Source organism: Aotus nancymaae, unplaced genomic scaffold (assembly GCF_030222135.1).
Source record: "Aotus nancymaae isolate 86718 unplaced genomic scaffold, 86718_ANA_hifiasm-v0.15.2.pri h1tg000002l, whole genome shotgun sequence".
NCBI lineage: Eukaryota > Metazoa > Chordata > Mammalia > Primates > Aotidae > Aotus > Aotus nancymaae.
The window spans coordinates 39,365,771-39,382,826 of NW_026988413.1; the positions used below are offsets into that span (position 1 = coordinate 39,365,771).

Sequence of the window (17,056 nt, forward strand, 5' to 3'; positions counted from 1 at the left end):
TTTCTCTCTAGTAAAATTATTTATTTCTGATGATGAGAACTCTTAGAACCATAGTGAGGGCCCATTAAAATTATTCACCAATACATAGGCTCAGAATACTAGGTGTCAAGTAATATACCTTGGAAAAAAAAAAAAAAGCTAAGTATGAGAAAAGAGAACAGTTTTAGTTTCTAACTCTCAAAACAATTGTTGAGAATGGTTTTCATGGATTCAAAACCATGAAAGAGTTTAATCAAAGTTGGTTACAAAACTGTTAGCCAAAAAGAGAAGGTGCTCTTACATGTTTTGTGGGACCTGCACATCAGAGTCCTTGATGCACCAACAAGCAGTATTTCAACCTTAGAATAAATGGAAAATAGCTATATTTAATATATTAGTTATTAAAGATTATTATGCTATGGTTACCCCTAAGAAGAAAGGACAAATTGACAAGTTATTAGGTTGGTGCAAAAGTAATTGTGGTTTTGGCCATTGTATGATGAGTACAAGTTGGGTTTTTTTTTTTTTTCCAACTTACTTAAAAGGCTTCTAAACTGATCACTGAAATAAATGGAGTCAATGAAAAAAATGAAAAATAAACCACTAAAAATGAATGTTCACTGCCAGGCATCTTCTTTCTTTCTTTTTTTTTTTTTTCCAAAGCAAGTTTATTAAGAAAGTAAAGGAATAAAGAATGGCTACTCCATAGGCAGAGTAGCCCAGGCACCTTCTTGACCAATTCCTACACTCTGCTCATATCCACTATTCAGTTAATCTGGTTGCTCACTGATTAGGGTTCACTTATAAATATTTTATACATATATCTAATTCATTGTTATTTATATCTAGATACTACACAAAACTTTTATTATTATCAAATGGGCTTTTTGCAAGAATATTCACATTTCTTTACTGAATCTGTTTGTAGAAGGGAATCACATCCAGTCTGGTTTTAGAAGTAGGGCTTTCATGTCATTAGAGGGAAAGGCATTGGCATCTGTCCTGAGCTCAGCCCAGAAAGCAAAGTAATATACTAAAATGAAAAGAGATCCCAATGGTCACTCATGCAAGAAATATTTTTCTCTATTTATGAATGAGACCATGGGTAAATAATGGAAGAATGAATCAGACACAGTTCTCACCCTCTAGAAGACCAAGTGCAGTTGAAACACACAAGCAAATGACCAACTATTACATAAGTGCATAGATAGGTCCTGGGCATAGGATTTTATGAAAACACATAGGAATGCATCCCAGGCTGGGTGGCAGGGAAGACGTCCAGGAGACGGATACATCTAAGAGGAATCCTGAAGAACAAGCAAGAGTTAACCAGACCAAAGTGGACAGAAAGAGGGATGGGAGCACAATCTAAACATAGGAAAGGACCTGCTTCAAGGTGCCAAGGAGACAGCATGGGCCTTTCCAAGAAGATGCAAGGGTTGAGGAGGAAAGAACATTAAGCAACAAAGACATGGATGTAGAAGGGTACACTGGTACCACCTCCCACAATGCAGCGCACTTACTCTTTTTTTTTTTTTTTTTCAGATGGAGTCTTGCTCAGTCACCCAGGCTGAAGTGCAGTGGCATGATCTCGGCTCACTGCAACCTCCGCCTCCCAGGTTCAAGTGATTCTCCTGCCTCAGCCTCGTGAGTAGCTGGGATTACAGGCTCCTGCCACCACACCTGGCTAACTTCTGTATTTTTAGTAGAGACAGGGTTTCACCATGTTGGCCAAGCTGGTCACGAACTCCTGACCTTGATCTGCCAGCCTCAGCCTCCCAAAGTGCTGAGATTACAGGAGTGAGCCAGTGTGCCCAGCCCCACTGCGCCCAGTCCCACTGCACCCACTCTTAAGTGAATTTGTTTGACTTGAGGTATTTCATTTGCAATCACAAGAGACTGGACTAACACAATATACTCAGTCAATATTTACATCTTGAACTAAATGGACCCCTTCCAAGGAGGCAGAAGAAGGCACAGAAGTAGTGATTAGCTTAGGGCTGTGAGGTAAGAGGCGGAAGGTACAGTTGAATTGAGGAGGCTTTGCCTGGCCATCAAAAACACACACACACACACACACACACACACACACACACACACAAAAAATATATATATATATATATATAGTGATACGTCATTTCCCATGCAACAGTTTGTGGAAGTAAGGAGATTTTTAAAAAGGAAAAAAATCAAATGCACACAAAACACCCCTAGAGCTTACAACTGCCAGTATGATTCAAAGGTGCTTAAAATTCTCAAAATTTCCCTCCACACTATGAGTGACCCCACATTCCCTGTTATTTTTTTAAAAGTCAGCAGAATATTCACTTTGTTATTCTGTAACTATAAACATTCATATCTATACTATATTCTTTTCAGTAGGTTTCTGCAAACAAACTGAGTGCCACTGAAATCCATTTGTAAAATAGAGGAAAAGATTTGCCTAAATTAGAAGAGTTTTAGTAGCCCTGCTGTTAACTGCCTAGCAACAAAAGCAAAAAGCAATGGAGAGGAAAGATTTTCTGCTGAAAAATCACTGTTTCACTGGAGGCGAAAGACTCAAGATTTAATCAATAATTGAAAAAAAAAAACCACTAAGTTTTTAAAAAAGAGATAAAAATAAAGATTCCATTAATTTGATTTTATTTAATTAAGATTATATATCAATAATAATAATTAAAATTTATTTCTCTGAAATATCCATGTATAAGAAGGTGGCAGAGTTGAGAGAAATAATGGTAGGCATTAAAAGAAATGGAGACACAAACAGAAAACAGAGAAACAGAAACAGAAATACCTAGAGAGTGAGAGATGCCCATTTAATAATCTATTAATTTATAATCTTATTAAATAATCTGACTAAAAACATTCAGACGTGGCATGTGGCAATTCTGGACATATGTCAACACTTGGTACTTGCCACTTCAACCTATATATTTATCTATGTGTTTAAGGATTATAACAAAGCATTTCCACAGATTAGAGAAGTTAATTTTCACTTCAGCTCCATGAAATCAATATTATTATTCATGCTGTCTTGCAGCCGGTGGCTGGGCAAAGACTTGAATGCCAGTCAACCTGCCCTCAAGTTCATGCTCTTAGCATCACAGGGGACACATGGGAATATTACCAAAAAGCCTTAAGCAAAAAAGGACAAAAGGAAACTATAGTAGCCTTTCATTAGAAAAGGAGAGGAGCTCTAAATAAATGATACTATAAGACAGATTTCTTAAAACACTACACGTATTTTTATCTCTGACTTTTCTAGATAAGTCCCCTGTGAGCTTGTCATTTGTGTGTGAAGCACTAGAGTGGAAAGGCAGGAAGGCACCCTGAGAAGGGGAAGAATCTAGTTAAAAATTCTTCTATTAAATTAGGAGGTGTGCAAACTGTCGACCAAACTGCTCTAAAACCAGAAATATCTCGCCTAGTTTCATCAAAGTCATTAGCAATTATTTTTGAAAACATATGAGGGCCTGATAAAGTAACTAAAAATTGGACCAGAAAACTGTGGGGTATGTGCTTTGAGACATAAAATGGATATTCCTAATATTCTATAGACACATCAAGGTTACCTCCATACACACTAGGGCTAGGCAAAACAAATATTAAAAACCAATATGTAACAACTAATCTAGCTTTGTGAAAATAAACTAATACTTTACTAATGCACTATTTCAATACATCAGAGGGCTTTTCATCTGACCTGGCTGGGCACCTCTAACAGGTCACTGCTCAAAGAATATTACATCAGTTATTGAAGGGCAGCCTCAGGGAATGCATCACGTAGAGATCTAAAGATGCTGAACCTTCACTGGGCACAGGCTTCTCATTTAATTAATCAGTAAATGTGAAGGAATTAAGTGTGGCACTGAGAAGAAACTAAGTAGGTGGGGTAGGTACATGGACTGAAAATTAAATTACCTCTATGGATCACAGAAAAGAATAGGTAAGAAGATAATACAGCAGGTTCAACTGTGGGAAATGAAGAACCACCCTACTGAGCAGAGAATTAATACCAGAATGCTTACTCAGGAATCCTGTGGCACAGCCCTGTGAAGCCAGGCCACCTTCTGGCTCTCATGACAGTAATAGTCTTCCACTTTTTCTTTTTTTTTTTTTTTCTTGAGACAGAGTCTTGCTCTGTTACCAGGGCTGGAGTGCAGTGGTGCAATCTCAGCTCACTGCAACCTCCGCCTCCTGGATTCAAGCGATTCTTGTGCCTCAGCCTCCCAAGTAGCTGAAATCACAGGAATGTGTCACCATACCCAGATAATTTTTGTATTTTTAATAGAGATGGGGTTTCACCATGTTGGCTAGGATGGTCTCCATCTCCTGACCTTGTGATCTGCCCGCCTTGGCCTCCCAAAGTGCTAGGATTACAGGCTTGAGCCACCACGCCCAGCCTCCTTCCACTATTTTCTTCAGGTTATGAGCAACTCCCATATTACACTCCTGGAAGAGGCCTCTGTAAAGCAGAGCAGACATATATAATCCTGTGTGTTTGCCTCCTTATATATATTCCACCTCTCACGAGGAAGCCTTCGAATGAAGAAGGTAAGGCAGCATCAATGCCTTGGAGGTACTGACTAGATAGAACTGAATAAGCAGCATGACAAAGTCCACAACCTCCAAAAATACGGGTCTGCTTTGTGCCATGTTCCTTTTAATGCTTTGCTAAAATATGACATGCAAAATAAAAAAAATAAAAGTTAAAGATAATAATCAGCAATAATTCGAAGGGTTAAAAAAGAGTCCCTGGGAGAAAAGTTTAGAGAAACCAAGTTATTTAGGCTGAAGAAAGGAAACAACCAACCAACCAAAGGGACTTTATATAAAAGCATTATGCCTAGGACAGAGACCAGGATTAGGAGACCCAGTCTCCAAATGTGAGACCAACTGTGTCATGATGTCCCTGAGAGTGTCCCATGCTCTTGCAGAGCTTTGGTTTCCTATCTGTTTCCCAGAACTGCTCTGAGGCTGAGATGAAATGTGCATTTGCTCTTACCATCGGTCTATACTCACTGAGTGCCTACCCTGAACCAGATTCTGGGGACACAACAGCTTACGGAGCACTGCCCCGACCACAAGAGCCTCACAATCCAATGGGTGAGAGAAGCAAGTAACTGGACAAGCAAATGGGAAAGGACACATGAGGAAATTACAAGAGACAGGGCACCAAAAGGAATGGAAGGTGAAGAAAAATCCCTGCCAAGGAAAAGCATCTCATCTGATACTTATAGGATGAATAGGAAGTTAACCAAGTAAAGTTATCTGTGGTTGCAGGGACTAGGGGACAGTAAGGGTTAGAGCTGTAGGGCATTCCATGAAGAGTACTACATCCCTGGGGCCTGGGGGTGAATATCCAGGGAAGGAAAGGGAAGGGAGGTTGAGGCACTGGTAGGGAATTAAATATGTGAAATTACTACCTAAAGGGCCTATATACGAATACACGGAATATTGATTGACTAGAGTGAATGGCTAGTCTCAGTTTCCATTGGGATCAGACAAATTAGCATGAGTCCAAATAGTACTTCGAAAAATTAGGACAGCTGTTTGGTCTTCTCCAAAATTACCAAAATGATTTTTGGAGTACTTCTCTCTACAAGTTTATGCAATGCCTAGATGGACAATGCGGCCCAACTAAAAAGATAAAGAATAGGGGGCTTTGGTTTACTTACTTTCTCGGTAAATCAAGGTGGGTGAAAATCTCTTTACAAAAAGCATTCATGTACATTTGAGACTGTTTCATTGTCTATAAAATTTAAAAAGTAATACCTATCTTGCATGGTTGTCACAAGAACTAAATGTAATACTGTAGATAAAGTACTTAATATGGCAGACCTCATCAAATAATATGTATTATAACTACGGTTTTTCTTTTGATAATTTGTCCTTTTTTTTTCTTTTGAAATGGAGTCTCACTCTGCTCCCCAGGCTGGAGTGCAGTGGCATGATCTTGGCTCACAGCAACCTCCCCCTCCTGGGTTCAAGAGATTCTCCTGTTTCAGCCTCCCAAGTAGCTAGGATTACAAGCATGTACCAATACACCTGGCTAATTGTGTAGTTTTAGTAGAGACAGGGGTTTTACCATGTTGCCCACACTGATCTTGAACTCCTGACCTCAGGTGAATCACCTGCCTTGGCCTCCCAAAGTGCTGGGATTACAGGAGTGAGCCACTGCGCCTGGCTTGATTTGGCATCTTATATTACTATAGTTGTAGAATGCAGGGGAGACTGAGCTGAATGTGTAAATGCTACGAATGGTAGTAGTAGCTGTCATATTAACATTAACTAAGCATCTTGTATTGCCAAGCACTGTGCTACAGTGTACAGCACAGAAAGTAAAACATCCACACTGTGATTAGTCCTTATGTGAAATATGGATGCCCTACAAAACAAATGAAGAATCATTTAGTAGAAGGGTCCTTTTATCTGGGTTCCAGTTACTTGGGGTAGTACTAAACTTGAGGGTGAATTTGAAAGAAGCCATTTTAGAAGGCACAGAAATGTCCCTGAAGTCTACCATGTGCTCCTAAATCTCTGATTATTGCCTTACTAGATACCATGGGAACAATCAATTGAGTCACACTCCATATGGGAACCACCTGTGATCCTGTTCATTCATTTTCTTCAAGTCTTCTTATAGCTTATGAAATAAGCCATGTTAAAGCCTAAACCATAACCTAAGCATGCTGGTTAGCAAATGTTTTCATTGCAAGGGATGACTATTCAAGGCCACAATACCTTCCAGGCCCAAAGTCTGGGCTACTAGGGTGGATTAAGAAATTGTCAGTTTCATGCAAAGCAACATATCTGATTTAGTTACTGAAAATGTGCTTTTCCATAGAAAGCACATTACAAGACAAGTTAGTCTAGCAGGGACTTTGCCTCAGACTGTTTTCTCAGACCTCTAAAATGAGGTAGGGAACACACTGGAATAGTTTAATCCATCATTTGTATTTTTCCATGTGATAATAGAGAATATTCTCTTCTCTCATTTCATTGTCCTTTCAACCTTACTAACGTCTCTCTTCCTTTCTGTCAGCTTCCATTAAGTAAGGCTGCAACTTTACTTCTGCCCTTGCTCATTTACCAAAGGGCAAGAGAATGAAAAATAGAAGCTCTAATAGCTTAGTTGATACTCCTGCTAATTTCAAACAGATTTCCAGATTGCAGAGCTTTTAAAATTTAAGAACTTTTCCTCAGAATGACCCTGTGACAGACAAACACTAAAGTGACTCCAACAATCCCTGATCTCCTTGTATTCGTAACTTTATGTGACCCCTTTCCCTTGAATGTGGGTGGGACATGGAGTATGGGACTTCCTTCTAACAAACAGCTATGTAAGATTCCATGTTGGCAGCAGACAGAGAGATCCTTCTTACTGGCTTCATAAAGTGGCCATGTGGACAAGCCCATGGAGCAATGGATGGCAGGCAGCCTCTACAACAGCCACTCTGAAACTCAAGCCCTCAGTGCTACAGCAATGATTACTGTCAACAGCCTGAGTGAGCCTAGAAGCAGATTCTCCCCTGACTGAACTTGCAATTGAGATAGCATCCTGGTCAACACCTTGATTATAGCCTTGTGAGGCCAAGGGCAAAAGACCCAGCTAAGCCATGCCTGGACTCCTGACACAGAAACTGAGAGATAAGAAATGTGTGTTAAGCTTCTTTCTTTATGGAAATTCGTTATGCAGTAATATAAAACTGATACTGTCACCAATATAATAATTCACGAAAATAAAGATCAACATTGACATCTCATAATGCTAATTCAGTATGCCAAGAAAGTGTGCTAAGATACACCAACTCTATATGACCCGAGAGCTTCTTTCTCAATCGTTCATAAAGAAAATACAACTTCTCCTCTGCTACCATGACATGCTATTTCACATGCCGGCATGTAATTGTCTTTGCAAATGTGCTAATACTAAAGTAGACACTGAGAGGAGCTGTTTTTTCAATATGGAATAAAATATCTTCATTTCACCCAGTAAATGGTTTTTTTCCTAGTCATATTATAAATAGACAATATTTGCATGTTTTTAAAAAATCAGTTATATATCAAAGCAGCACATCAGTTCAATCAAGGATTAAAAGCACAGTGCGAGCACTTCTTTTCCTCATTTGTTGTTTCTGCTGCCCCTCTCCTTGCCCTTGGCCCTGGTCTCTTTGGGCTCTGATAAGGTCGAGTTTTTATGCATCGCAATCCCCTTAATAAATCCTGTGTCATTTCTCCTTGAGGAAAATACATGGAAGTATATTTTTAGACCTATTCCTATGGCAAGAAACCCCCACAAATCATTCTGTCTACTCTTCCCTCCACCCTTGATGTTGCCTGGGCAACTTTACAGGTACACTGTTTCTGCTGTACTGGGTATCTGGCTCTGCTGAGGAGTGTAGCTAAGCACATGCTTTCCTCAGCTGTGATCTGGGAAACTCTACTGGAGCAAACTATATTGGTGGGAACAATGCAGTGTTCAGTCTTCATGGCACCTTCTCTCTTGCTGGAGGGAGGCCATCTGTCAACCTTCCCTGATATCATGAAGGATCATCCAAAGCTCAGTCACACACAAAGCTGAATAACCCTCAAGGACAAGTGGAGCAAGATATCAGATGATCTGTTCCCTTTTAGTAACAGGAACCTTGATAATGAAGATCTCCACCCTGGTCAAGAACAGGGGAAAGACCTGTGTAAGTCTTATTATATTTTTAATTCTTTAAAATATGTTTTAATTTATGTTTGAAGACTATTTTATGAGTTTTTCTGTTTCTCATAAACTATTTAATACCAGGAAGAAAAAAATAAATGTCTGCTTGTACAGAAATCAAACCTTCCCCATAGTATGCTGAAGAGAAATAGAAACTTTGCTAAGACAGGGTGTTCCAGGTTCTGGGAACCTCTTCCCTACAAGCACACATACTGTGTCTCAAACCTCCAGCAGCCAACACAGAGCACTCAGCACAGAGCCTGGTCCACACAGTACTCAATGTTTGATAAATGATGAATGACTACAAGGGGCAGAGTTCTAGGTAAGAAAGTTATAAACATTTCCCAGGACTTCTGATAATAAACTTCATTAGAAAATATAAATCTAGGTCAGGCGCAGTGGCTCACACCTATAATCCCAGCACTTTGGGAGGCTGAGGCAGGTGGATCACCTGAGGCTGGGAGTTCAAGACCAGCCTGACCAACATGGAGAAACCCCATCTCTTCTAAAAATACAAAACTAGGCAGGCATGGTGGCACATGCCTGTAATCTCAGCTACTCGGGAGGCTGAGGAAGGAGAATCACTTGAACCCGAAAGGCAGAGGTTGTGGTGAGCCAAGATCATGCCATTGCACTCCAGCCTGGGCAACAAAAGTGAAATTCCATCTCAAAAAAAACAAAAAAGAAAAGAAAAAGAAAGGAAATATAAATCTGACAAAACTAAAAGTCTTTGATGGCGGGGACCTTGCTCTGTGTGTGTGTGTGTGTGTGTGTGTGTGTGTGTGTGTGTGTTTCTATCCCTAGACTACCTGCACAGTCTGAATTCCACATTAGGAAGACTCAATGACTATTACACATTGATACATTGATAAATCAAAATCAAGATGGTCCCAGATACATTATCCTCATACAGCAAGACCATGGCTATGTAGAACCCTCAGAAATTAGCCATGTGAGATAGTTATGCTTTTATCCTAGTAAACCAAAGACACTTGTTAATGCAATTTCTCAATGGAATCTTTCCAAAATGCATTACATACTTGACTGCACCCTTAAACAGAATGGCCTGAACATATTTCAGTCTTTGATTGGTAACTCTAAGTAATCAAAACAAATGTAAACTGCAGTATCCATGTTAGCATAGAAGAGAGTTTAAAAAAAACTGTTGAAGTACTCTAGGTTATGGTCTGCCAAAAGTAAGCAATCCTGGACAGGGCTGTTTTTTTTAGTCTTTTGTCAATTGATATACTATCAGATATTAACTATTATTATTTGTTATTGTGTACCTGCTTCAAACTGCTTTCTCTCCTTCATGTGCTACTTAAAAATCTGTTGTGATTTCAAAGGCGCATGACCAGCTTTGGTCATTCAATAGGTATTTATATTCAATGTGTGGCCAGGCACTACGTAAAACACTGGTGATACAAAGATGTATGATACATACATAATTCTTATCCTCAAGAAACTCTGGGTTTTGTGGGAGAAGCAGACACGGAGACAAACTGGTAGGCAATTATAATTCTGGTGTTGCTGGAAATATAAAGCTAGTACTCTTAACTCAGTCGTGGGCTGGAGTGAGTGGCAGAATACACATATAGGAACATTTCCTTGAGAAGGTTGCTAAGTAGAGCCCTAAAAGATGTGTATTGTAACTATGTAAAATAACAGCTGTGTCTGAGAGCCAAAGGTAAGGCCTTCCCTTGGTAATTATTTGATGCTCATCTGTGTGTGCTATACACACTGGCCTTTTTTTTCTTACTTAGCCCTTGGTGTTCCAGCGAGTTGAAATGATTGGATCGCTGAGTTCTTGCAAGGTGCAGTGTCACTGTCAAGAGCTATAATACATGCTCTTATAGGGTGGCTGGAGTGAGTGGTATAAAGGACACTTCCATTTGTTCTTGTGTTCACACTGGAGTACTCCAAAAGGCTCTTCACAGTGCCAGCCATGGAAAATGTGCTAGGACTTTTCAATTATCTTGAGGGGAATTTTTTCACTAACTTCTCATTTACTCTTCCTATACTGGAAGTTATCCTGAAAAATATTACAGAAACTTTAATAGTTAGATTTGGGAAGATTACATGTTACAAAGCTGAATACAGCAATTTGTTACTTAATGTGCTGGAACCTAATAAAAGGGTTCAAAATACTCACAATAATCAGCTGTTTGAACAGATAATTATTAAATCTAAAATGCATGGAAATGACTAAGAAATGTAAGAATATTAACAAGCATAATGGAATAACTTTGGGTAGTAAATTTCTATATTCTATTCTTTGGGTAGTAAAATTCTATATTGTAAAACATCTTTCATATATGCTCTACATTTACTAATACAAGCTAGTTCAATTATCTAAAATATATTTAGCTTACAAAAAATATCAGACACTGAACTAAACACTGGGGGCAGAAAATAACATGATAATGACACTGACCCTACCCTTAAGAAGGGAAAATGAGATGGCTACACAAATAACACAGAATATGAAATAACTCAGAAGAGAAGTCCAGATAAAATCTAGAGGAAGTAAACATTACTTTCAGCTAGGAGGGTTAGAGAAGGTTAATGAATGGGATATCCTTCCTTCTGGGCTTAGAAAGAAGGATAATCTTTGAACATGAGATTAGAGAGGAAAGAAGAGATGGTATGGACTCTAGGTATATATCACAGCATACATGAAGGAATTGGGTTGGAGAACAGGGTGGACGAGGAGAAGCAGTGGGAGAGAATGCTGGCTTAAATGCCAAGCCAAGAAAAGTAGACTTTATATAGCAGGCAGAAAGAAGATACTCATCATTCATAACCAGAGATGTGATAAAGACAGATAGATCTGGTATCAATGGGATACCAGTGTATAAAATGTAAAATGCACAGCTTCGGGAATTAGTTCAGAGGGAAGTGCCTGTAATACCACTGGCGAGGGGAGTTGGGCGTATCAGATGTTGCAGACTTATATTCAACAGGATGTGGCTTTTCCCAATGTGGTATAAAGGGCACGAGTCTGGGCATGTTGGTGAAGTGGGGCCAAAGTCAAATTTTAAGTGATTAAAGACAGTGAATAGTAAGGAAATTAAGGCAGCCAACTCAGCTACTTCTACGGGAAGTCTGGCAGTAAAGAGAAGAGCATTTATCATTAAGTGTGACTTAAGTTAAACAAAAGTATAAATGGCACTGAATGTAAGTAAATTATGAATAAAACTCAAACCCTTATTCTGCTGCAAGAACAGCCCTTCGAAGAAGTACAATACTGGTTCATTCTTACATCAAACTTTTAAAGATGTACGTGCAGTTAATCATTATGAATGTGTCTCCTTTCTCTGAGATTCTTTTTTATATATGCCTTTAGGAAGAATTAAAACACAGAGAACTGGCAAGATTTTGAACCTGACACCTACACATATGTATATTCCTGTTCCATCAGCTGAGATTACATGACAAAACAAAAATCTATTTTCTATTCTATTTATTCCGATTTTTACGCTTTCTATTAATTTACCTGCTTTGTTTTGAAACCATCTGCTAACTGAAAACTAAATAATGTGCCTCAAAGAAAGATAATATTTTGGGTCAGAGAAGTAGCTATAGGCCATGGGGTAGTAAAATTCAAATCTGATCCTAAGTTAGGTTTTTCTTTTCATTATATTCACTAACAATTCAATGACTAATTGACTTCTCTTTTGAGGAGAAAGCTGCCCCACAGAAGGTGGCCTGCTGCAAGCTGTGTTAAGACTGTCTTCCTCTGGATGAGGGTGTGTAACCCACAGAGATAAAAAGCTACAGGGGAAACCACCATACAGGGCACTATTTTAGTATTCAACTGCTCCAACTGCATGATTGTCCAAAATAAGCCCTTGGCTTTATCATTTTCAATTCCAGTTAGCTATACTTGGCTTTGCATTTGTACCTAGCGACCAGTCATTATTCCAGAAGGCAACTAAAGTTATCTCCTTAGGTCCTGGGCTGTGAACTGTTAATCACAAAGGCACCTGGCTTTACATGATGTCTACGGGTGACAGTCAATGGAAACTGGAGCACTGATATTTTCAAATATTGGAAAGCCAGTTTAAGATGCATCTAAATTCCAGGTGCTTTCCATTACCACACAAACCTCAAGTTAAATTCATCCCTAATAAAAATGCTCCAATCCCCTGTAAATGGCCTTTTCCCCTCTTAAATATCTATTCTTATTATCTCAAATAGTGTTCAAAATGGTCATCCCTCACAGTGAATGATCTATTCATCTGTGATGCAGAAGAAAAAAGAAAGAAATTTCATGTTTTTAATTAGCAACTGTCTAATGCCTAGATCCTTATAACCCAGACAGTGTTTCTTCAAGTGGATCAGTAGTTGGTTAAAACTCAAGGTTAATGAAGCTACAGTCCTAGGTTTGAATGAGTCAGTCAACCTCATACCAAGAAGTCCTGTTCCATAAACTCAGAAGGTACCTCTGGCCCAGCTGTATTACAAACGAGAATTACCACTGGAAGGCCAACCATCATGTTACTACAGAAACAAACAAACCTATATCCCCAAAATGGATGGGGATTGCTTTTGCTTTTCAAAGATTTTTCCCAAAACATTTTTTAAAATACAGAAAATTAAAACAACAACAATAAAGACATTCCTCCCTGCCCAGGAAAGAAAAGAAAAAAAAAAGAAGGAAAAGAAAAAAAGGGGGAGGAGGGGAGAAGACAGAGAGGAAGGGAGGAGGAGAGTGAGAGGAAGGAGGGAGGGAGGGAGGGAGGTAGGAAGGAAGGGAAAGGGAAGGAGGGAGAAAAATCAGTACATCGCAAGAAAGATCAGCACAAGTGCTGCTACTGATAAACTGCATAGGCTAAGCAATTATTATTAGGAATAATTGCTATGAGAAAATCACACAAACTAACAAACATAGAGGCTAAAACACAAAGAAATATTCAACATAACTACTCAATAAGCAAATATGGTAAGTGATTTGCAAAAATGCCACCTTTAATAGAATTCAGATCATTATTCAGCCATATTTTAAATACCTGTTTCAATTCAACAAACGCTGTGGAGAGAACTAATATTTACCAACTGACCATTTATTGAGAGCTATTGTGTCTGGCGCTGTTTTGAATGTTTGAGGTATGTATTTTATCTATTGATGCCTACCACAGTCCTGCAAACGTATCAGTTTTGCCCATTTTACAAGGATGAAACTGAGATTAAATGACTTGTCCAAGGACATGCAACTAATAGGTGGCTGAGCCTTGATTTGAGCACAGCTCTGCCTGATTTCAACTTCTTTTGGGTAACTGAGAGTATATCTGAAGGGACAAAACAAAAAGAAATGCTCAGGTTTCAAATTTGCTGTTTGAGGTTTCCACTGTTCACTGCCTCTTCTGAAATGGCAATCTGGGGCCTGCTCCAAGGCTCTACAGCTGGCCTCAGGGAGCCCTGTGGGCCCTGACAGCAAGGGGCTGCCCCAAACCACAGTCTCAGTCTAGGGCACATGGGCCCTGGAATGATTTCCTCTGGACTTGAGGGTGAAGGGGATGGTGGCTGATTACTGAGCCATTTTTATTACCACACGTTTAAACCTCAAGCTAAATAGCTGTGACTCTTCTCTCTCAAGGCTATCATTAGCAAGAAGGAAGATATCTGCATATTCTAATAGTTGTTTTAGTCTGTCTCTTGTTTATCTTACTATGTGGTCAAAATAAAATCCAATGCTAGACATTTCACACCGAAAACAGCAGCACCATCTAATGATCAGGACAGAAGCATGGACACTGAAAGATCTGGTTCCTTTCTCTGATTCCTTGTTGGGCACCACTCATTCCTCTTTATTGAAAATTACTGTGTGAACATTTTCTAGTGCCATCAAATGCTCTTTAAAAACATGATTTTGGCCAGGTGCTCACACCTGTATTCCCAGCACTTTGGGAGGCCAAGGCGAGTAGATTACTCAAGGACAGGAATTCTAGACCAGCCTGGCCAGCATGGCAAAACCCCGTCTCTACTAAAAATACAAAAAACTCTCCAGGCATGGTGTCACAGGCCTGTAATCCCAGCTACTCGGGAGGCAAAGGCAGGAGAATCACTTGAACCTGGGAGGCGGAGGTTGCAGTGAGCTGGGATTGCTGGACCGCACTCCAGCCTGGGCAACAGAGCAAGGCTCCATCTCAGGAAAAGAAAAAAAAAAAAAGAGAAAAAAAAGAAAAGCCAACAAAAAACATGATTTTAATGGCTGCATAATAATATTTCCTCTTGAAGACTTTGTATAATTTATGTAACCACTTGTGTAATTGGAAATGTAGGTTGGTTGTTACTAAATTTTTTGTTATTTCTAATGTTATTATAAATGACAGTGACTATCTTTACACATAATGCTTTGATGGCATCTCTATTTCCTTAGAATGAATTCTTGGAGTGCTATTAATGAGTGAATGGTTACAAGCACTTTATTTTCTTATTTATTTATTTATTTTGAGATAGAGTCTTACTCTGTTGCCCAGGCTGGAGTGCAGTGGCACAATCTGGGCTCACTACAACCTCCGCTTCCCAGGTTCAAGTGATACTCCTGCTTCAGCCTCCCGAGTAGCTGGGACTACAGGTGCATGCCACCATGCCTAGCTAATTTTTTGTATTTTTAGTAGAGATGAAGTTTCACCATGTTGGCCAGGTTGGTCTCGAATTCCTGACCTCAGGTTATCCACCTACCTTGGCCTCCCAAAGTGCTGGGATTATAGGTATGAGCCAGTGTGCCCAGCCAAGCACTTTAAAGTCTTAATTCACAATGCCAAATGACTTTCCAGAATGGTTGTGCCACTTTCCACTCCCATGGTATTTGAAAGCACCTGCCTCATCAAATTGAGAAGTTCATTTACCAACTTAGGGAAAAAAAAAACAACAAGGGAGGAAGAGAGAGAAGGGAGAGAAGGGAGGAAAGGGAGGAAAGGGAGGGAAGGGAGGGAAGGAGGGAAGGAGGGAAGGAAAGAAGGAAGGAAGGAAGGAAGGAAGGAAGGAAGGAAGGAAGGAAGGAAGGAAGGAAGTTTGGTTATTTCTTTTTTTTTTACTACAAAGTCTACCTCAGTATAGTATGAAACGTAACCTTTTTCTCTTCTGTCACAGAGCACTAGTGACTTTTGGTGTTTTCCCCCCTTCTTTTCTTCTTTTTCTTGTACAGAATCAATATGTATTCACCTATTATTTTCCCTTTCTTAGAAACAACCACCAGGACTTATGCATTACACAGATAAACACACCAAATTACAAAGAACAGGTATCTATGGCTCTAAAAACCAGGAAATAGAAAAAATGACAACCTAAAATTGATTTGCTCCTACCACTTTTGAGGAAAGTGAAAACAAAAAATACAATTTTATTCTCAAATTAGGATAAAAAATAGAATGTTCCCTGGTTCCTAAGAAATTTTTTAAAGCTTCCATATAGTCACAATTTGTAATGGCTGAAAATTATTATTGGTACTTGAACTTTACTTCATCCCACAAATAATAATAACAAACAATAATAATGGCAGCAAACACTCATAGACTCTTCATAAAATAACCAGCAATGGGCTAAATGCATTACATTATATCTTAGTAAATTTTCTCAACTTTGTTATTATCCTGCTCATATTTAAAGATGAGAAGTGAAAATTAAATCACTTCAGTCACTTGTCCAAAGTCATGCAGACAGACAGTGGCAGACTCAGGATATGAATTCAGGTACAACTGGCTCTGAAGCCTGAGTTCCTAACCATTGTTCTATGGGCTTCTTACACTGGAAGGATCCCACAGCAGCATTCACTTTGGGTTCACATAAAGCCTGTACCCAAGCATGTGTTCACAGGTGTTTCCAGTCAGATCACTTCTTTCCATCTGTGCTGCCCTCAGTGGTCCAATCTTCCTTTCTCTTACCTGAATGATCATATTTCCCAACCTGTCTTCTAGATGCCAGCTCTCAGCACTCAGTCTAACCCATCCTCTACACTGCCACCTGAGTCATCTTTCTAACACACTGGAATTGGTATGCTCCAGCTTAAAGATCACTGACACAAGGCATGACTAAAACAGATGAAGAAACTAATACCTAAAGATGGTTAGTGCTATTCCCTAGATCATTTTTCTAGGGGTTGGAAAATCTGATTTCTTAGCTTGTGCCTACAAGGCATGACTAAAACAGATGAAGAAACTAATACCTAAAGATGGTTAGTGCTATTCCCTAGATCATTTTTCTAGGGGTTGGAAAATCTGATTTCTTAGCTTGTGCCTGAACTATAATTTACTATATAGTGTTAAAGAGTAGCATTTTTGCTACTGAATTTAGAATCTCAAACTCAAAATATTTGGATGTCTATGATATTTTACCAAATGCCTATGTCCTCTACAT

General features: G+C 39.2%; 1 protein-coding gene across 15 annotated transcripts in view; it reads right to left on the reverse strand.

The window, feature by feature from the left end:
• ST7 (suppression of tumorigenicity 7) overlaps positions 1-17,056 on the reverse strand; it is a 288,286-nt gene that overhangs the window by 128,306 nt on the left and 142,924 nt on the right. For 4 of the 15 annotated variants that reach the window (XM_064374133.1, XM_012456978.2, XM_012456977.2 and 1 more), the window contains exon 2: positions 281-338. The exons of the other annotated variants lie outside the window; for them this stretch is intronic. In XM_064374133.1, the coding sequence (XP_064230203.1) occupies positions 281-302 (22 nt within the window). In that variant the 5' untranslated portion in view covers positions 303-338. The remainder of the gene's footprint in view (positions 1-280; positions 339-17,056) is intronic. 15 annotated transcript variants of the gene reach the window in all.